This window comes from Lates calcarifer, linkage group LG7_2 (genome assembly GCF_001640805.2).
Source record: "Lates calcarifer isolate ASB-BC8 linkage group LG7_2, TLL_Latcal_v3, whole genome shotgun sequence".
Classification (NCBI taxonomy): Eukaryota; Metazoa; Chordata; class Actinopteri; family Centropomidae; genus Lates; species Lates calcarifer.
This window is the reverse complement of record NC_066854.1, coordinates 13,819,492-13,841,157: the sequence shown is the minus strand read 5'-3', so window position 1 is coordinate 13,841,157 and position 21,666 is coordinate 13,819,492. Positions and strand designations below refer to the sequence as shown.

General features: G+C 39.0%; 2 protein-coding genes across 2 annotated transcripts; both read left to right on the top strand.

Annotated features, from left to right (window-relative positions):
- The first annotated feature begins 3,227 nt into the window (after window positions 1–3,227).
- On the top strand, window positions 3,228–15,235 carry carm1l (coactivator-associated arginine methyltransferase 1, like). Its single transcript, XM_051065861.1, has 15 exons — window positions 3,228–3,349; window positions 4,853–4,979; window positions 6,114–6,239; window positions 6,347–6,489; window positions 6,572–6,676; window positions 7,766–7,876; window positions 9,595–9,772; window positions 10,153–10,243; window positions 12,021–12,102; window positions 12,593–12,678; window positions 13,036–13,125; window positions 13,404–13,541; window positions 13,728–13,817; window positions 14,108–14,193; window positions 14,918–15,235. Exons 1-14 carry the CDS (start codon window positions 3,248–3,250, stop codon window positions 14,130–14,132), a joined length of 1,494 nt encoding a protein of 497 aa, XP_050921818.1. The 5' UTR covers window positions 3,228–3,247; the 3' UTR covers window positions 14,133–14,193; window positions 14,918–15,235.
- Window positions 15,236–15,792: 557 nt separating this feature from the next.
- cnot9 (CCR4-NOT transcription complex subunit 9) lies at window positions 15,793–20,612 on the top strand. The gene is made up of 8 exons (XM_018704516.2): window positions 15,793–15,972; window positions 16,475–16,654; window positions 17,387–17,502; window positions 17,876–17,985; window positions 18,188–18,297; window positions 18,561–18,659; window positions 18,747–18,838; window positions 20,185–20,612. Exons 1-8 carry the CDS (start codon window positions 15,955–15,957, stop codon window positions 20,351–20,353), a joined length of 894 nt encoding a protein of 297 aa, XP_018560032.1. The 5' UTR covers window positions 15,793–15,954; the 3' UTR covers window positions 20,354–20,612.
- Window positions 20,613–21,666: the final 1,054 nt, after the last annotated feature.

Sequence of the window (21,666 nt, the reverse complement as noted above, 5' to 3'; positions counted from 1 at the left end):
CACAACCAAGTTTCAGCATAGGGCAGTTGTTGACATGACCAAACCTGCATGGATAAGGGACATGAGGGAGAGATTAATTAAAAGAAGACCACAAAATCAACTGTATGAAATGACCTAGAAGTATCTAAATGGCAGACATAATAAGAACTGAATCTTTCCTTGACCTCATGACATTTTGGGGGAAAAAGTGTACGTATTCACATTTTGCACTGATGGATCATTACCAGGTTAAGAGAAGAGAAGAAACAGGAGCAAGAGACAATGAATAAATAAATAAAATAAAATAAATCTGGCTTTCATGTTATTTTCTTTCAGGCATTCACACTGTCATGACCACCTCATGGCAAGGGCAAAAAGCCTTTCTGTCCTTGAATGTGGCAGGAGTGTTGAGCTGCACAAGCAAGGCCTCTCGCAACGTGCCATTGCTGAGGATGGACACAAAAAGACAGCTATTTGAAATTTCTTAAAAGATCCTGAGGGTTATGGGACAAAAAGTCAAGTGGTAGACTCAAAATGGTCCAAAACTGGATGGTCCTGATGGCTTCCAATGTTACTGGTATGACAAGGAGATTCCACTGGAGATGTTATCTACATGGCACATGGAGTAGGGTCCATCATGATCTGGGGTGCTTTTTCCTTCAATGGAACAATGGAGCTTCAGGTTGTGCAGGGGGCGTCAAACCATGGCTGGCTGTGTGGAGATGTTGATTGGCATCCCCCTTGACTGAGGACCCTCGTCTGTGCTGTGATGACTCGGTCTTTCAACAGGGCAATGCTGCAATTCACAATGCTGGCCTGACGAGGGATTTCCTCCAGGAGAATAACATCACTCTTTCGGACCATCCTGCATGTTCCCTTGATCTAAATCCCATTGAGAATGTTTGGGGATGGATGGCAAGGAAAGTTTACAAAAACGGATGTCAGTTACAGACCGTGGATGCTCTTCATGAAGCCATCTAAGCAACGTTCTCACCAGCCTCCTAGAAACACTCGCATCAAACAATTTTTTTGAAGTGATCAGAGAGGGGTGGGGCTACTTACTACTGAGTCTGTTTCTGTTTTAGGGATTTTTTGGGCTATGGTTGCATTATAGGCCAATGCAAGTTAATTTTTTTGTGGTATACTGTTTCAGAGTACACAATATTTCATTCCCTTCAATAAAAATCGTCTCTCCACAGAAGATACAGGTCTCAAAGAAGAAGGGTAAAGCAGCTGAAGAGGACCCAGGCCCTGGAGGAGAGTAGGAACAAGAGAGCAACAGTAAGTTAATTGAACCACTTCCCCTGAACCATGGACCAGTCATGAAATAGAGAGCCATATCTGAATCCGGGGGTCCTCCGGTTAATCCTGCTCTGTGTCCTGCTGTCAGCATAGATGGTTTTAGAACTGAAATGGGACGATTATGACCCTTCAAGTTTAGGGAAAATCCTTTAGTAAGGAAAAGGACACATTGCAATCATTCCGTCACTCACTGAAAGAAATCTTGTATTCAGGGGCTCTCCAGGCTGAAGGCTGATCCAAACAATGGAAACTTTTAGAAAGAAGTAAATCAGATTTCTGGCCAAATAATCTAATCCCATTATGCAGCAGCAGCAATCAAGGATGACGAAACACATCCATACACACTCACTATCTAGGAAAGTACATACAAAATGAACAGTTGATCATTGGTAAACTGATGGGTAAAATTGTTTCAAAAATTTACATCTCAAAAATATTTATCATTCTTGACTGCATCCCTGACATCAGCCACCAAGAATAATTATCCACCATCCTGCACATTGTGGAGGATGATGTCTAGTGATCAGAGGTTCTAGATTTCCAAGATTGCAGGGGTCAGTCATACAATAATGTAGCAAACATGAAGGAGAGGTATGTCCCCTGTGGAGGACATACATTAAACCTGGTCTTGGCAGATGCTGCAAAAAAGGGATGCTGTAACTCCAGTTTATTTAATATATGCACCGTTGGGGCTTTGCTATGAGTTAATCCCTTTATTAACCTCCTTCAAGGTTCTTTCTTGACACCCTGATGCATATCTTTGTATTCACAGCTCAATCAAGGGGCACTGAAACTCAAAACACAATCTTCTTTTATGATGTCAGTTTTGGTTTTTGAGTCAAGTGATTTTTTATGTGACTTTTTTTAAAACATTATTCACAACGTGAAATAGCTGTTAGACAGATGTGTTACCTTCTTTGCAAAGTGTGCTGCAAGTCATGTTGAATCAATGCAGACATCATTTTACATTTGTTGTACAATTGGATGGGTTTAAAAGTACTTGTGTCTTCTTGCAGTGATGCTAGTCATCCACCAGAGGGAGTGTGGGTACTGTAAATATTCTGACTGATGCAATCTGCAACCATGATTTCTAAAGCAGAATGAAAAACATCATCTACATGGTTTACAACTGTATAGTTGATATTGTGGAGGTGAACTACATGTGACTTTCTGATTTCTCATATTTACTGTGATATAAAAGTAGCCCTTTCTCTAATGAGAAATGTATCCCCCTGATATTTGTGGGGAGCACACTATTCTTCTGAGGTCTGACAGCTTAGTGGGGATCAAAATGTTGGATCTCACAAATTTCAGGAGCTGTTTGAGGGTTAAGGCTTAAGTTAGGGGCAGAATTTGGTTTATGTCAGGGTTAGGGTAAGGTTAGGGTTAGGCATTCAGTTGTGATGATAAAGGTTGGGGTTAGGGGCTAGAAAATGCATTATGTCAATGACAGATGCCTTTAAAGCTAACTGTGTGTGGATTTGTGTGTGTGTGTATGTAGTTGTCTGGTATTGCTATGTACTTGTCATATATTTGCTCTATTAATGTCCAGATTGCCATAATATTTGGTATTGGTAGCCATCGTCAAAGGATGATTTCTAATGATTTTGAAGACCCATAGACCATAGCCGGTGGGACAAACTTCACCTCTTTTCCCGATGCTTAGAACTTGAAAATCAAAGTTACTGGGTTACTTGTGTTAGAACCTTTCTTACCATATATGTTGATATAAGACCATCAAAAATGTTAAGTCAGAGTTAACTTCTATCCCTTACTTTTCTTCCTATTTAGCCCTGGATTTTTCATTTTCTACCAGCGTTAACTTCTATCCCTTACTTTTCTTCCTATTTTCCCCTGTATTTCTTCCTCTGTCTCCCCTCCCCCTTTCCTCCATCCCCTCTTCATCACCTCCTCCCTTTGGTTCTTTCCTTTCTTCTCAAAGAGCAGCTTGCTTTCACACAGAAGAATGGAGGAGAGAAGTGAAGAATCATTGACTTTCTCTGTTAGGGTCTTCACTCTGCAGGAGGAGGTGATGGCTGAGGAGGAGCACATGGAGACACATAAGAAGGTAATACTGGAGGCTGCAGATGGCGCACTCACATATACTCTTCTGGTTTCATCTAAGTTCTGTTGTACTAAATTGTCCAACTTAAGGATAAACCTGATCATGTTTAATGCAATTATCATAGTAGACAAATTCTTCTCAGAAAACAATGCCACGCTGATCCAAAGGCAGAACATAACATGTGTTGTGTTTACATACCCTAAATTAGTGAAATTATCCCCCACTTGTGTCAGGAGCTTGATTTTTTAATTGTCTGGTTAACATGAAACATGGTTGTCTAAATGTGATGTGAGATTGATTTCTAGTAGCCGTAATAGATTTTGCCAAGAGAAACCTTCACTCGTACAAAACAGTGAATCATAAAATATTCATACACTGGAGGGGAAAAAAGGAAACATATGGTCACTGATAGTCCAAAGGGACAAATTCCAGATGTCAGATTCACCCATAAAAACTAACCAAATATAACTTCACCAATGTTTGCTGGGTACTGATCTTTCTCGCAGTAATCCAGTGCCTTGTGTGCATTTACACATGGTTACTGGGTATGATTACATGAACCTTTGGCTAGTAATATGTTTCTCTAATGACATGTTGGGTTACTTACTATCCAAACAGTGGAGCTATGCCTGAGTTTCTGTCCAGTGCTCACTCTGAAAGCTACATTCTTTCATTATGCTATTGTGGTGTTGTGAATTTGCAAAGCTTGAAATGCAGAACAGTATCTACAAATATGTTTTCTCAGGGAAAAGTGTGTCAGTATATCACTTTATCACTTTAGTCTAATGTTCCCCCTCCATCACATGTAGATTCTATTTTTTGCATATTGTGTATTTGCATTTATCTGACATTTACTAAATGGTAATCAGTAAGTTTGACGCTGTTGCTGTTATGGAAGAAATGCATTAACTGGAATTTTAGGCAAAACTATTTAGTTGAAGACAAAACTACTTTTGATTGACTGTTGATAATCCATCACAGATAATGTGATAATACTGATACGGATAATGCAGTTTAAAGGAGGCATATTTAGGTAATTTAGGTATTTATAGTTATGTATTTAAATTATCAACACAATGTGAAGAAATAATGGTTTTGATGTGTCAAAAACTGCTATGTAGTGTTTTGGAGAGATATCTTCTGAAATTAGCATGTTAACCAGCTAGCCCTGCCCCATCTCATAATACCATTCTGCACCTCAGGAGGCAACTCAAGAGTACATTTGCTTTTTTTCCGTAGAATAGGGGTGGACACCCCATCTGTCACCCCATCTAGCACCGTGTGACTTTTACCTTTTTCTTAAGATCAAATATGTGCGCAAAGGAACATGTTTTGAGTCTGTGTCAGAAGACATAGGTTCTGAGACAACTGTCTGACAACTGTTGTATTAAACCATTAGTCTCATTATTTAATAGCTATACCTCATATAGCTCCTTTAAAGGCTGACTGATTTGTCATTCAGAGCTGGTTTAAGATGAAAAGTTGTGGTCTGGGTGTGTTTTGAAGGAGGTGCAGGTCCAGGAGGAGGTACGCAGAGAGCAACAAGTCAGTGTGTGCAGACAGGGAGCTGAGCAAGAGCTCACTCTGCTCCTCACCACAGGACTGGAGGCTCAGCAGCTCACTGTGCAGGATGGTGAGTGCTGGAGGAGTACACACACATGTAATGTTTGATATATTTTATGACCTGGTGTTTTGTACTCCATTTGCATCTTTTTCTGTCATTAATTTATTGTTACATCTTCCTGGGACTGCAGGTGGAAATTAACAATTGCTAAAACCTGGTACAAGGCTTCTCCTCTTGTTTTGTACATGGACAATATTTTATTGTACACTTTTTAAATTACAGTACAATACAAAAGTAGCAGAAACACTGTGAGGCAAAAGTACGGTGTTTAGATAATCCTGAGGAAGTAACTACTGTTAGTTCAATACATTACAGTGTATCATATTTTATAGAATTATGGCTAAAATGGAAAAAAAGAAAAAAGTCTACATATTAATTACCAATTACTTATTCAATGATCTTGTACTAATTATACACAAACTTGTTCCAAGAATTTTCTTGACCTTGAAAGAAAGGGAGAGGCAGATTTCAGCACTATAGTGCGGTAAAACAAAGTTTTTGGAAACTTCAGAAAATTGAGAAAGCTGATTTTTAATAATAGTAAGTGCAGATATATCTTCAGAAAGATTTTCAAGAATTTAAGAATAGTCCAAAATAACTTGGTAACTAAATAAGATTAATTAATAAGATTATGTATATGTATAATACTTCATCGGCAAAGTAACTAGTAAGTATCACCATAGAACTATACTGAAAACTATGGATGTGGTGAAGTAAAATATATTGTCAATATTTCCTATTGTATAGAAAAAAATTATGACACGACCAAAGAGTTGAGGATAGTTTTGTGGTTCCCCTATGTCTGTAACATATTACAATGAAAAATGTATTTATACACCCTTAACAGTAGTAGAAACAGAAGTGTTTGTTGTTCATCCTCCTCTTGGGGGCATGAATGCACCTAATAAATTTCATGACAGTCTGTTTTATTTGAGTTTCTCATGTTCAAATGGAAATGTTGGCATGTGTTATTTAAAAGGAAAGTCAGGGGGAGTCACCAAGAACTTAAAGAATCATCGTCTTGTAACCCTAAATACTGTGCCCAGTTTGACAGTAATCTGATCCATAGTTGATCATATTTTGCTCTGAACAAGTGGTGGATAGTTTTCTATTTTAGCCTCCTTCCATCTCAATGTGTTTTAGGCAACAGAGCATCGGTCTTCCAGTTTACTGTTTCCAAAGAGATGGATTGTTGCCAGGTTGGAGGTCAATCTTTCCTGCTCTCCATCGACAAGCTGAGTCTTCTGCTGCAGTTCAAAAGTCCAGCTGGTTTGTGCAGTATATGGTAACATACAGTAGATAGTGCTCATAGTTGTAAGGATTGGTTACTGTGTCAGGAGATCACCTATGTAGTCTTGTCCTCTTTGGTCCTCCAGATATGAAGAACTTCCAGCAGTTATTGAAAAGAGGGAATGATGAAGAGATCATGAAAGTTTGCACAGAAAAAGATATGAGAGGAAGTGAGGATGCAGAGAGCCAAGCACTTTCTACAACACATCTCCCTACACAGGGCTATCAAGTAAGACCCTCAGTAACTCTTTTGTGCATTTGAGAAAGAATTACAAAGAAGAAATGCAAACAGTTGGTTGTTGTGTGTGTAGTTCCACAGCTGTCTTTCCCAGCAGAGGAGCTTGCTTCAGGACTACCTTAGGACAACCACCTATCAGAGAGCCATATTAGTCAATGAGACTGACTTCAAAGACAAGGTGACAGCACAGGAGACACAAATTGCTTTTCATGAAGACATTGCTTATTCTTGTCAATAACAGGGGTGTACAGTTACATAATGTAGTAGCATAGTAATGTAGTAAGTACAATATAATATGATTTTTTAAGTGTTGTATTAAAATGTCAACTCAACCAAAAAATGAGGGAATAAATGCCAAGGAGCACTGAAACTGCTCTGGTGGCACATGTTTGTCCAACATTTTACTAACACTTTACTAAGACACTGTCACAGTTCCCATTGATTCACACTTCATCATCACACTTTTTGTACTCACTTTATTCAGTGTGATCTACAAACAGTTAAGATAATCTGGATAAACTGCTGGCTTGTTTCCAACATACTGTGACTGCAGTGTCACTGTTATACATATACATCGATCAGCCATAACATTATGACCACTGGTGGATGAAGTGAATAAAATCGATTATCTCGTTATAACACAATGTTCTGCTGAGGAACCTTTGGTCCTAACATTCATTTGCACATTACTTTGTCACGTACCACCCACCTAAATATTGTCACAAACCAAGCACACACCCCTCCAATGGCAACAACACTCCCCAACGTCAGGGGCCTCCCCCAGCAGGATAATGTTCCCACCACACCACAAAAACTGCTCAGAAACATCTCAAGGAACACGACAAAGAGCCCAAGGTGTTGAGCTGGCCTCCAGAATCCAGAGATCCCAATGCCAAATGACAAAAATCAAGACTCAAATTATAGATTTATATTTACCCTTCAAAAACCGTTGAAGATATTTATGCTGTCATCATATAAGATGCATGTTCTATGAGAAGTAAACGTACATGGATAGTTGGATTTAAGGAAAAAATAAAGTGGCAAATGATGGCAATATCATAGTGACCTGGTGGTCTGCGTAACACCATATATCAGCAACACCTCTGGTTCAAATCCTGCAAGGACTTTTGTCACATGTCCTGCAGAACATTTTGGGATATAAAGACATAAGAAAATCCAGTCATGCATATATTTGTGTGTTGTTGTGTCATCATTGCAAGTTGACAGCGATGTGACCTGATCTCTCTCTCTCTTCCTGTCTCTGTAGGTGGTTCTGGATGTGTGTTGTGGTTCTGGTATTCTGTCTTTCTTTGCTGTCCAGGCTGGAGCTACCAGAGTTTATGCTGTTGAGTCCAGCCCCATGGCCAAGTATACAAAGGTCAGCACGTTTAAGTCATCTGTCCTCTGTCTTTGTTATGATATTGTCTGCTTTAAGATAAAGTTAATTACAATTGCACACACAGGTTTTACAACTGGTCTTCTTCTCTGTAGAAATTAAACCATTGTTTGAGTCTCTGTAAACTTCAAGCAAGATTTGAATCTCTGTGAGCTCACATTATGTGTGTATTGGCTTTGCAAGAGCCTAAAGAGAAACCACAGCAATGACTAGATAGCACACACACACACACACAGTACATACATCACATGCAGAGCGTGGCATTCTAGGGAGTTAATGGGTTGCAGCGACATCTGGCCCACAGTTCATTAGAATAGGGGCTGCAGGGAGATGCTGATACACACACAACAGAAGTAAGGCCGATATATAGGGATTATATCCTTTTATGCCTTTTATACTGAATATCCACAGATCCAATATGATGAAGATTGCGCTGTCATTATTTTTAGAAATCAAATTTTCCCCATTAACACACACACAGTAACCACAACATGGATTCTGCCAAAACATCAGCACTTTTAACCCTTTCATGCATAGTCACTACAGTGGACAGCTAATAAAAAGCTGCTCTCTTGTATATGCATGGGTTTTAATGGTAGAATTGCACATCAGCCACCACACTGGTGGCTAGATTGTTGTTCCATACACTGCCACCCATTGGCCAGTCAATGTAAGTCTAACACAAATGTGTTAAAACCAAGATGGCCCACAGATGGCCAGAAAATAAATAAATAAGAATAATATATATATATATGTGTGTGTGTGTGTGCGTGCGTGCGTGCATGTGTGTATATATGTGTGTGTGTGTTTCTGTTTTCGGAAACACACACATCTAAACACTTACTTTACGTGTATACTTTTATTATCTGTTTTGAGAACTCTGATGTCAACTCTCAATGTTTTATTATTATTTTATTATGATGATTTAGAGAGACCTACAGGCTTTTCATCTGTGTTTATAACAGCCTTTAGAGTGTTATTGAACTACTATCTGTCTAGTATTGTCAATGGCTATGTGTGGAAATTGCATACAAGCCTCTACACAGTTGCAAGTATTCAATATTTAGAAAATGAACTCATAAGCAAGAGTTTTATCAAGAACAAGTTTATCTTTGGGTTCTCAACTGTTGCCACTGCCCAAGTGAAGCATATTCTTTAGTCATCTCACTGCAACCTGTTGCTTCATTTGTGACCTAGGACTGACACTGCTGTGGCAGATGACCAAGTTCCAGAAAGTGATCTAAATCTGTCAGATTATCAATGGCCTGCCCTCAGACCCAGTACCCTTGTCCACGCCTGCACTTCTTCATGCTTGCACATTTGTCACAGCGGTGAACATGGCTGACTCAGGAGCAGGGAGGACATTGGTCGTGGCCCCCCGGGTGTGTGTGTGCAGTAGGAGCAGTAAGCAATCAGCAAATGACCAAAAATGAAACTAATAAACCTATTTATGACCTATTTATCAGCTCCTCTAAATTTGCAACTCTGTAGAAGTAGCATCAACAATGGAAGAAATAGTGTTACATTTTGTCCAGTACTGTAGATATCTCTAGTTGTATAGCAGATAGTTTATGTACATTTCCTCAATGCTTGGTATTGTATGTGTCACAGTCCTGTGAAGGCAAGTGAGGAATCTTCGGCAGTTACATGGCACTACAGTGTGCAATTTAATGCAACAGATGTTTTCTTCTCGTGTGCAGATCCTGGTCCAGAGTAACAGTCTGTCTGAGCGGATCAGGGTCCTAGAGGGGGAGGTGGAGGATGTCAGCTGTCCTGACATGGTGGATATCATTATCTCTGAGCCAATAGGTTACATGCTGCTCAATGAGAGACTCATGGAGAGCTTCCTGTATGCCAAGAAATGGCTCAAACCCAATGGTAGGAGTAGAGAAATGTCATTTTATAGGATAATGTTAGTTTATTACAAGTTGGGTCTTTTTGTTTTGTTTTTTTTGACAAGTTACATGATAAAAATGATTGACAAAAATAAGATCCAGGTTTTTACAAATCCAAATATTCAAGTAGTGTAAGACAAAACAACTCTGTCCACTATTTATCAACCATTAAATATTAATAATTAATACAGAATGGAATTTCATTTTGTATTATATACCTAGGCAATGCTTGCATTTTGAATTTGAAATATTTTATTTTTGGGGTCTTCCAGTGTCAATGTATGTGTCTGCCTGTGTCTCTCACTTAAGTTCTCATGTTTAATGTCAGTCTGTCTTTTCTTTATTTTCTGTGTCCTCTTCCAGGTCTGATGTTTCCCTCCTGTGGTGATATTCATCTGGCTCCTTTCAGTGATGAGCAGCTCTACTTTGAACACTATGCACAAGCCAGTTTTTGGTCTCTATTTCAACACACACACACACAAAACCAAAGCATGCACAGACATAAATCCATGCATGAGAACACAAACACACTGGCTCTCCCACCCCCCACCCTCTCTCTCTCTCTCTCTCTCTCACACACGCACACACACACAGGCTCTCTCATTCCTTGATCTCAGTCAGGCATGTTTCCTGTTGGGTGTTAAACGCTCTGGTTCAGTCCAGTCCTGACTCATACAAAACAACTAAGATTTGACTGATAGGGGCTTTTTGCAGGCCAATACGTTTGGGTTTAGATATTTGTACTAAAAGTAAAGACATTCAAGATTTTTCTTCCAGAAATGGTGTTTTTTCTCTGAGAAGCTGTTCTTCTTTGAAACATGATTGGGCTTGTTATTTGCATTTACATAATTCAGTGTCACAATTCATGATTTTGAGATTAATTCTTAAATTAAGGTTTTAAACACAAGGAAAAATGCAATCTTTTTCAAAAGTTTTTGACTCACTCAGCAGCTGAACACACTGCAGATATTCACTGAGCTGCCTGAGGTTAAAGTCTGGAGACTGAGCTGCTCTTCATCACGTGAAGCCTTTGTCTGGTTCTGTTCTTCTAATGTTTTGCCTTTATCATGATCTTGCTGTAGGATGAACCTCTGACCAACCACCCTCTCCTCCTCTCTTAGTTCTCACCATTTTTTTTTCTCACCATTCTGATATCAGTATACAGTATCACTTTCTGCATTATAGTATGGTCCTAATAATGCATCAGAAGGTGTAGTAAAACAGTTTGTTCCAACACTGCCTTTGTACAGACAGAGGGTTTCTGTTTCATCATCAAAAGTTGAGACACTGTTCGTATTAACTTTCAAGGCTTCAGTCAGTTCCAGTGCAGCAGGAAAAGCTGGAAATGAACCAGTTTCTCAATCCCATCATCATATTTTTTTTTTACATTCACATGATTTTTAAAAAATATTTTTCATTAGACCTAAGCTGCTTAACCTTCAATAAAAATTGAGGTGTTATGAAACTTTTGACCGGTAGTATAAAGATGATGTACATACACCCCTACTAATACTAATTTATTAATTTATTTAATTCCACAAAATATTTTTAGATTATGTATTCTGCCATACTTTCTTTTTGACATATTTCTGTAATACAGCCTCTGTTGTGCAGTTTGTTTGTGAATACGCTTTGTGTATGCAAGCACACCCGTATGTGTGTGTGTGTGTGTGTGTGTGTGTGCGTGTCTATGAGTGTGTATGTTGCTATGGTCTGTGCCCTTCACTGCTCCACCACTATGTGTAGGTCAGGCTCAGTCAGCCTTGAGGAATGAAGGTAAACTCTAAACTGATGTTTTTCACTTTTTCACTAAAACTATTTAAGCAGTGACAATGTGGGAAAGTTAACTTGTTTATATTAATAACAGCTGCAGCACTGAAGGTCTGAAGCCTTTTAAAGTACCCATATAGACTTGCATTAATTTTTTTTTCAGTTTCTAAAACTGAGGAAGTTTCAAAAATACAATTTCTGCCTAACTGATGTATCATTGTGAAAGATTAAAACTCTCCACTAGTTCCACAGTTGTTACATTTCAGACAAGAACTTAAAAATAAAAGAAATACAGATCATTAATTGCAACCAACGTAATGTATTGCAGCTCTGTGCTTGTTCCATGAATACTGTAATCCAAAGAACATTTAAGAGAAGCTACAGCAATCACAACAGCAAAGATTGGATCAGCTGACTATGTAAATTACTTAAGTATTTCCTCTTCATTTTTCTTTCTCCAGGCAGCAGAGAAGCTTCTATGGTGTTAACCTGAGTGCTCTTCACAGTGCTGCAGTGGACGAGTTTTTCAGACAACCTATAGTGGTAAGGTATAGAAAACCTCCATTCACTGTATGTATTAAACCTACAACCTTACCACAATATCAGCATCCTATCACAAGTGCATGTTATATAATTAAACAGAATTTAGTTTGTAACAACAGTGGAGATCTCAAAGTTTCCAAAAATGGCAAATTATCAGGCTGAAATTTAGGGGATTGTGTGTAAAGAGATGAATATGTTTCCAGAATGTTTGGTTTGGTGTGGTTTGGCATGGCAGTCAGTCACATGTCTTCACAATTTTTATGTGCTTATTGGCTAACTGCACAGGAAGTAAGAGACAGCTGCCAGACTGGTTTTGGGAAAAGGTGGAAAAGTTATCTGGTCATTAATCACAATGGTAGTTGCTACATATATTTTGACCTCTGGCTTCATCTGCTCAAAATGTCAGCTAAATGCCCCAAATAGGTGGACGTAGAGCAAAAAGAACATCTAGAACTTATTTTTTTAACTTCAGTGTTGTCTTTTTCATCAGGACACATTTGATGTGCAGATCCTGATGGCCAGGTCCGTCAAGCACTGCATCAACTTCATGGAGGCTAAAGAAGAGGATTTGCACAGGTTATCATAGTTGATTGGTGGAGGAAGTGCTGAGACCTTTCATTTGAGTTTAAGTAATGATACCACATACAGTACTTTATAGTGATCTAATCATATATTCCATATGCAGTATCCTTATGTGCAGAATAACCAGTTTTTATGTCAAATAAATGTAGTCCAGTAAATTGTACTGTACTTCCCTATAAAACATTGTGTGAGTGCCAGGCAGTACAAAATGGAAGTACTGCAATAAAGTACAAATTGTCAAATTTGAATATAAGTTACTAGTACACGACATGAGTAAATAATACTCACCACCCTGCCTAGCAGCAGAACTTTCTGAGACAAGGAACGCATTTACTTGTGTGTTTCTTTCAGAATGGAGATTCCCTTTGTGTTTACACTGCTGCAGTCTGGCCTGGTTCATGGACTTGCCTTCTGGTTTGATGTGGCTTATCTGGGATCCAAGTAAGAGATACACAGCTCCATCTTTCCTCTAGTTTGAAATATTGTGCTGCTTTGATTGATTTTAATATACTGAGACGGTAAAGACGTGGAGGATTCGATTATTTGAACAAACTGCTATGGCCGCAAACTCATGGAAATCTTTTCCATAGCAGTTTGCCTCTGAGCAGTTTATGTCATGTCATGACTGCCACTACAAAGAATATTTTCTTGAATTCAGTGTGTAATGATGTAACATAAATCACCACCCCTCTCCCTCACTTCCACCCTTGTTACTGCAGGTCAGCAGTGTGGCTCTCCACAGCTCCCACTGAGCCTCTGACCCGCTGGTATCAAGTCAGATGTTTGTTTCAGACGCCACTCTTTGCCAAGCTGGGACAAACTCTGTCTGGGACTGTTCTACTGGTTGCTAACAACAGGTACAACCTGTGCTCATGCCTGGACCTCCAAATGTGTGTCTACAAACATCAAACAGGACACAACTGTAGAAGCAGTGGCAGAATTATTACTAATTATTGTTACTGTTACTCTCTCTTTTACTTTTTGGGTAAGAACTGGTCTAGAGAGGTCTGAGAGAAAAAAAAATCTTCTTTTCCCCATTCCAGGCAGAGCTATGACATCCACATCACAGCCACAGTTGACCAATCAGGTTTCAGATCTGGAAACATCCTGGACCTCAAGAACCCCTTTTTCAGGTCAGGTTATGTTTATGTTCTGATACATAGGTTATATTTCATTCAACAGCTTTAATGTACACTAGATACTTTTTGCATCCAGCTGGGATTTTACAGGGTTACAGGGAATTCAGGAGTAATTATAGTTAGACTAGTTGCTCTAGTCTACTTAGTCTAAGTTAGTTACTTGTTTTTAAATCTTGCATTTTCATTTCAGTGATGGGAGAACACTTTCTAATATTTCTAATTCAGACAGTGTTCAGATGGTTAAAAAACAAGTTAAAAATATTTAAATGTAACTCTGTGTGCAGAATGCCATCCTGGTTCCACAACTAGGGACCTCCAGAACATTGGTAGGTTCCCAGTGATCCAGGCTGGTGGCCTTTCAGGATGCTAGGTGAGAGAAACAGAGGCAAACCTTAAACTGATGCATTTTATGCAGATAGAGCAGCTTCCTCAAAGATACACAGGGAGGCAGCGAGAGGCAGCCACCGGAACATGTTCTATAAATCTGATATTATTTATAATAATTAATTACTTATTTGATATATTTTAAAATCCAAAACTATGTTGAGAAATATGTATGTCACAATATGTAACAGTCTAATAAGATCATGTACTGTATATGTATGTATGTATGTATGTATGTATACACACACGCATGCAGATGGTCCAACAAAGTAAGAGAATGATGAGACAAATTTAGGTTTAAATAGTGACTGGCATGAAGCAACTAGGAACAGGTGTGTGATTGGGAGGGGAAGCTAGATAATTACAAGTGAAAGCAGGTGTGTAAGTAGAACAGGAGAAAATTCAGCCCTTTAAAGATGTAAAGCTCTGTAAAGACGGCTGCATTTGATATCAGCTAAACAAAGTTCAGACCAGTAAAAGCAGCTCTTGATGGGAAGCCAATATTTTCAGTGTTGTAAACTTGAGCTGGAAGAAGCTCTTACATCTTCCTTTACTTTGTTGCATCAATAAGGTGTCCAGTTTTGTTTGTTCTTTGTGCTATTAAAGTGTAACTTATATATAATATAGATTATATAGAATAGTAATTATTATTATCATCATCATAAATGTAGCAATGAGAAATATTTTTTGTCACTCTCTTTCGTCCACAGAGGAACCGGATTAGGAATCATCATGTCACACAGCTACACACCTGAGCTCCCACTTATTTTTGTTGTCGTCTATACATTTTGTCAACAAACATTGGTGCTGAATGTAAAGCCAAACTTAAAGTTGAATTTGCGGTCCATGTCACCTTTAAAGAAATCTACAATTTAATAGAAACATCATACAGATATTGTGTCTGTATACAGCATACTATACACATATATATATATACACAAATACATGCATGTTCTTAATTTGCTGTAATAAAATGTTTCCTCACAAACTGGAATTTATCTACTCTTGAATATAGATTGAATATAGTATTTTAGTCACATAGTATAAGATGATGTTGTACATTAGTGTAGACTATATTTTCCTAAGGGGTTCAATTTAGTGGCCTTGAGGATGTATCATGAAGTGCAGACACTGTCATGCACAGTTACCTTTACATTTATGGATGTTGTAGCAGGATTTATTGAGGAACATGAAATGATGTATTTGTATCAATGGACTTAAAAGTGACTAAGCTCTTAGCAAGGACTTGTAGGATCACCTGAGTACTGAGTACTGTAAGTGACAAAATAATATGTAATGTTTAAACTCCATTAAAACAAAAACAATAAAAGCGTACAAAGCATGGCGTGCATTTTGACTAGCCTTACATGACCATTCTTTATTTTATGTAATTGAATTAACAGTATTATACAGAATGAGATAAATTCATCTTTTGAGGGGCATATCATAAACTAATTTCAGAACATCTACCATGCCGGAATTCAATTCCTTTTCTCTAAAAATAATGGACATCCTGTGATTAAGCTCACAGGTTACTGATTAAGCACTAACGTGTACTTTTAATCTGAAAAGGGTACACCGGAAGTGTTGTAGTTGTTCCGGCTGGCACAGCAGCTTGATGCCAATGTAGCCTTAAATCATCATTATCTCAGAGGAGTACTTCTGTTTCAGTTCGTCTAAAGACTGAAACTCTTGTAAAACAGCTTTTAAAAAGGCTTTACTAGATTTAATCCAAGCGCTGCACGTAATGTTGGCCACCGGAGCAGTAAGTAGACACGACTGTTAACTTTTAATATTGGCTACTTAGCTAGCGTGAGCTAACTTAAATGTCTACAGGTTGGCCTGCCTGTCTAATGCTAACCATATTCATATTGCTGAGATATTAATTAATTCTCTCCAAACAGTTCAGCGTTCAAGTAAACTGGTAGCATTTAAAAAGCTGTACAGAAAAGCCTTTGGGGGCCCACTTGCCATACATCTGGTAGACTTTGGTGATCACTTTTGGTGTAGGGTTTACACCCACCCTCACATCCTCAATGTCATGTAAACATAATTGTGGTGGGAGACGTGACAAGCATAACAGTCAAACCACATCAGAATGGTGATTAACGTTCATGTCGACTGCACTAGACAGAGTTTACCTAAGAAGTATATTTTATGTTAGCGTTCACTAGATGCAGACTGCAGCAGCTGCTGATATGAGCCGGACATTGTCTCTGTGTCAGAGACAGGTTGTACTGGAGCTACATATTCTGTATTTTCTGCAGGCTGTAACTACAGCACTGGCACAAGTGGATAGAGAAAAGATCTATCAGTGGATCAATGAGCTGTCCAGTCCAGAGACCAGGGAGAACGCCCTCCTGGAGCTCAGCAAGAAGAGGGAGTCAGTACCAGACCTGGCCCCCATGTTGTGGCACTCCTGTGGCACCATAGCAGCCTTGCTGCAGGTGAGCTGGAGCAGTATTTTGCACAGGTCTTAGGTTACATGTGATGGTGTCCTGCCAGGGTGGGCAAGGAATATAAAGTGACAAGAAGTAAGTGAACCCTTTGAAATTCTTTGTATTTCTTGACTAAATGTGCCCAAAACTCTGGTCTTTATCTAAGTTACAATAATGAACAAACACAATCTGTTTTACCTAATAACACACAATTCATTGTGTTGTTTTTGTCTATATTGAAAATATCATTCAAACATTTGCAGTGTATGTAAGAAAAAGTATGTGAACCTACCAGGGGTCAGGATTAAACAAACCTGGAGTCCAGTCAGTGAAACCAGACTGGAGGTGTGGGTTACCGCTACTTTGCCTAATAAAAACACTCACTGGCATTTTGAGTTTGCTATTCACACGAAACATCTGCTGTTTTTATGTTCAACAAAGGCATGAAAAAGCATAATGGTTTGTGTTACTAGGTTAAGCACAATATGTTTGTCTGTACTTGTGACTTGAAGATGAAGGTCAGATCACTTTTTTATGACCAATTGATGTAGAAAATCAGATCATTCCAGAGGGTTTACATCATTTTTCTTTCCACTGAACAAAGAGAATGAAAATGAAGCACCTTAAACACTTTTGATGATGATGGACTACTCTCCATAATTAATAAGTTTTTAACTGGTTCTTAACACCCTTAAGATGCAGCTCATGTTTAACCAAAACTTGCATCTCTGTAACTGCTAGGAAATTGTCAACATCTACCCATCAATCAACCCCCCCACCCTAACAGCACACCAGTCGAACAGAGTATGTAATGCCCTGGCACTCCTCCAGTGCGTAGCCTCCCATCCAGAAACAAGGTAACTAATTTTCATATCCATAGTGCCTTGACAGGTGTGTCAGTGTTCTGTCTGTCATTCATGAACCAATACTCTTCAGTAATGAGTACATGTTCAACCATGAAAATTTGTCTTTGTTGACATGTTTAATGGGATACTTAAGCATAGCTCCTGTGTATGGTGGACATTCAGAATTCTTTCAAGGGTTGTAATGCTGGTTTTGACAACTAATGGACAATAATTAAGTTTGGTAGCATGGTGGGAGTCAGTGAGCTAAAATGAAGCAGCACATTTTCCAGGGAATGAGTTGATCATAAAACTGCAAAACAAATATGAAGAAAGCCATCAGACTAACAAATCCTGATCATGATGTGGGTGGTTTGGTCCTTCTCAGGTCAGCTTTCCTGGCTGCACACATCCCACTCTTCCTCTACCCATTCTTACATACAGTGAGTAAAACGAGACCATTTGAGTACCTCCGCCTCACCAGCTTAGGAGTCATTGGTAAGAAATCCTTATTCCATTGATAATTTATCAGTAAAAGATTAAAATAAAGCGTAGAGAGACATCATCCCAATCCCATATGACAGCCCATTTACAAAAGTAACATTTCCAGTTTATTACTTTTCTGCTTAGTTTTTTCAAATGAAATGTAATGCTTCTGTACATAATGTCTTTATGTGTTCCATGTGTCAATGCTGTATAGGTGCTTTGGTGAAAACAGATGAGCAGGAAGTGATCAACTTCCTGTTGACCACAGAGATCATTCCCTTGTGCCTTCGGATCATGGAGTCTGGCAGTGAGCTCTCCAAAACGGTATTCTGAGCTGACTTTTTTCCTTACCAGTGTTTCCAGTAGCATTATATCCAGAGACATTTAGGCTAATTTTATATAAGTGAATTACATGTGGAAAATTGTGTAGGCTGCTCAGTTAATTTTTTTTATTTTACCCTCAGTGTGTTCTCTCTTTCTTTGGATTAAGTGAACATTATTTTGAGACAACTGACAAAAGATACTGGTGGCATTGTCATAGGAAAAGAGAAAAGAATTGAAAAGGATGTGGAATAATTGTTTTTCAGGTTGCAACCTTCATACTACAGAAGATTCTCCTAGATGACACAGGGCTGGCCTACATCTGTCAAACATATGAGCGCTTTTCCCACGTTGCCATGATTCTCGTAAGTCACTATCTTAATTATTTTTATGTAATACAGCATATTTATATTCAGTTAATCTCTCTGGTCTTACACTCTTCTTCTTTTCAGGGTAAAATGGTCCTCCAGCTGTCCAAAGAACCATCAGCCCGCCTGCTCAAACATGTAGTTCGCTGTTACTTACGCCTGTCTGACAACTCCAGGTATTTTTTATTATGAATAAGTCTGAAATTTTTTCTGTTTCTCAAGCTGTTGAAACATAATGCAGCACACAAACAAAATAAAACAGCAGGAAAGGAAACAAGTAAAGGGAGTAGCCACAGGACAGCTGAGAGGCTGTCTAACACATTGTAACATATTTCTCTAACAGCCAAAAAAATGGGAGAATAGGTCTCTAATGTTCTGCTTCATCACATTTTGAGTCTTAGTTTTGTAGTTGTGACCATGATTTATATAAGTTCAGTTAGTATTGTGTTTTGACCCTGTGTTCTACAAGATAAATGCTAAATGGACTGTACTTACATAGCTCCTGTCTAGTCGGATTGACCACTCAAAGCCCTTCACACTACATGTCACATTCACCCATTCACACACACATTCATACAGAACTTACTCTATACATGAGTGCTCTCTAACTCATTCATTCACAGATGCACACACATTGGGAGTGATTTGGGGTTCAGTATCTTGCCTAAAGATACTTCGGACTGGAGGAGCTAGGGATCATCATGAGCCACAGCCGCCCCCCAGAGATGCACTCCTATGTGTATCTCTGGTGGAGTGTCCGTACATAGCTGTATCCATCCATGTTTATTGAGGTTAATGTTACTGTTTGTCAGCAATAAATAACCTTGTTAAGCTCTAAATACAGAGCAGTTATAGATACAATTGTCAGCAGGACCATGTGTTGTGTTCCACCAAAGAAGAATAAATCTCCTTCATGTACAATGTAATTTTTCCACCAGCATCTATCAGGTTCAGTCAATAACACTGATAATAGCTTAAATGTCCAATCGGCCTTTTTCAAAATTCTGATTATTTAGTGTTAAACCTAAAACTGTTGTTCTTTAAGAGGATAACACCTCTGAAATCTAATCTCTCCATTACAAATGGAGGAGTGAACAGTATGGTTTGCATCCATGGTATATACTGTATATGTGCATATGTGTTGAATTCAATAAAGAAACCATTAACTAAATACCTGACAAACAGGGTACATAATCACATCAGTGCATACATAGCACTGAGGTAGAGCAATGTCAACATAAATGAACATTGCTCGTTGAATTTGTACTGGTGCCCCTAAATGGCCCTATAAATGAAGAACCCACATACTCAACAAATCTGGAACCGACCATTAACAAAATGTCAGTGCAGACTGAGCAGGACTCTTTGTGAGTGACATATTGCTATCACTTCACCTCATCTGTCATCTTTCATGGTAGTAGCTGCATTTAGCAAGATTGTTTTGAGAGGTAGGAGGCAGGAAACAGGAAACGGCAGGACTGTTTAATCCATGTATAACCTGTGTTTGTTCCATCTTGTGCAGGGCCAGAGAAGCTTTGCGGCAGTGCCTCCCTGACCAGCTTAAAGACACCACCTTTGCACAGGTCCTTAAGGATGACACCACCACCAAACGTTGGCTGGCCCAGCTGGTGAAGAACCTGCAGGAGGGTCAGGTCACTGACCCTCGAGGCATCCCTCTCCCCCCACAATGACTCCCCCTGCTCTTCACCGACTCAGAGGAACACCAGCAAGGAACTGCCCAACAGATAACGAGCCTTCAATCATGGACATAGATGACACTGTTTTTATGAAAGACTTTCAAGGCTCCTCTTTCATTGTTTTTCTGTTCAGGTTTGTAAGCAAGTTGTTTGAGCTGTGTCCACGGATCCACGGTTTCAAAACATTCACATTCGTTTTCTCACCATGCAACTGATTAACAGATGTAAAAATAAAATGTTGCTCAGCATATAACGGCTTCAGCATATTGATTCTGCTGCAGCCATATTAGCTAATAAGTGTTGTGTGAAGTCTTCTGTATCTCCTGTACTTTTATGAAGTATTCCAGCATTTAAGTACATGTTGGGGAGAATAGAAGTTTTTTGCAGATGGATGTTGTCACCATCTCCAGCAGTCAGTGGTGAGTAAAATCAGTTTATAACAAGTATGCAGATATCGGTGATAGATTAATCATCAATTAACTGCGGTTGATTATATGATTGATTAAAAATATATTAACTGACAATGCGGCAACGAGAACGTGCTGTGTAGGTTATCCACTTAGTTTGCTGTAATACCCAGTTGCGCCACTAGGTGGTGCCCTTTTGCTGGAGTTTGTGAAGCTTCCTGCACCCACTGTCCCTGTGCTGTTTGTGACCACTGCAGCACGTCGTATAAATTCGTGAAAATCACCACGGAGCTGTGGTCTGTCGGGTTTATCTAGTTATCTGAGGCTCTTTCTGATTTCAAACTACAGACCGAGACGGGCAACACAGAACGAGGGTTCAGTGTCAGACAGCGGAAAGCACAGTAGAGAGTCCCGCTGTAGCTGCAGTGTTAGCGGGACAAACAGCGCTCTGATTACACTTGACTGCTTTGAGTAGCAGAGGCATTTTACCGAGGGCAGTTATATGTTGAACGAACTCCTAGGCTGAAAAAGTTGGTGCGACTGTAAGCATCCCTGGGACGTGTGACCCACCTGCGCAGATGTTTCCATCAGCTGTAGCGTTAGCTACAGCGAACATGTATGAGGATGATGTTTATGATGAAACTGTTAAAAGTAAGGCTGGGCAAATCATGGTTGTCTGATAAAGGTTATTTATTGTTGAGGGCTATAGCCCTGTTGAAAATGGGTTGAAGTTTGTTTTTTACTGTTTTATATGTCCAAAATATGTAGTTCCACCTGATGTAATGAAGCCTGAACTTTCCGCTCTGTTTAATTGAATATTTAATTAATATCTTTCCTGTATATATAGTTATATATGCATTAAGGAAATTACATTTTCTCAGATTTGATGCAGCTCCTCCA

Excerpts from the sequence above, each read along its gene's own strand:
- carm1l (XM_051065861.1), top strand. The coding sequence starts at position 3,248 with ATGGAGGAGAGAAGTGAAGAATCATTGACTTTCTCTGTTAGGGTCTTC. Across the intron at positions 12,103-12,592 it reads TTTTCAGACAACCTATAGTG|GACACATTTGATGTGCAGAT; the intron begins GTAAGGTATAGA and ends CTTTTTCATCAG. Across the intron at positions 13,126-13,403 it reads GTGGCTTATCTGGGATCCAA|GTCAGCAGTGTGGCTCTCCA; the intron begins GTAAGAGATACA and ends TTGTTACTGCAG.
- cnot9 (XM_018704516.2), top strand. Across the intron at positions 17,986-18,187 it reads CACCAGCTTAGGAGTCATTG|GTGCTTTGGTGAAAACAGAT; the intron begins GTAAGAAATCCT and ends AATGCTGTATAG. Across the intron at positions 18,298-18,560 it reads GCAGTGAGCTCTCCAAAACG|GTTGCAACCTTCATACTACA; the intron begins GTATTCTGAGCT and ends ATTGTTTTTCAG.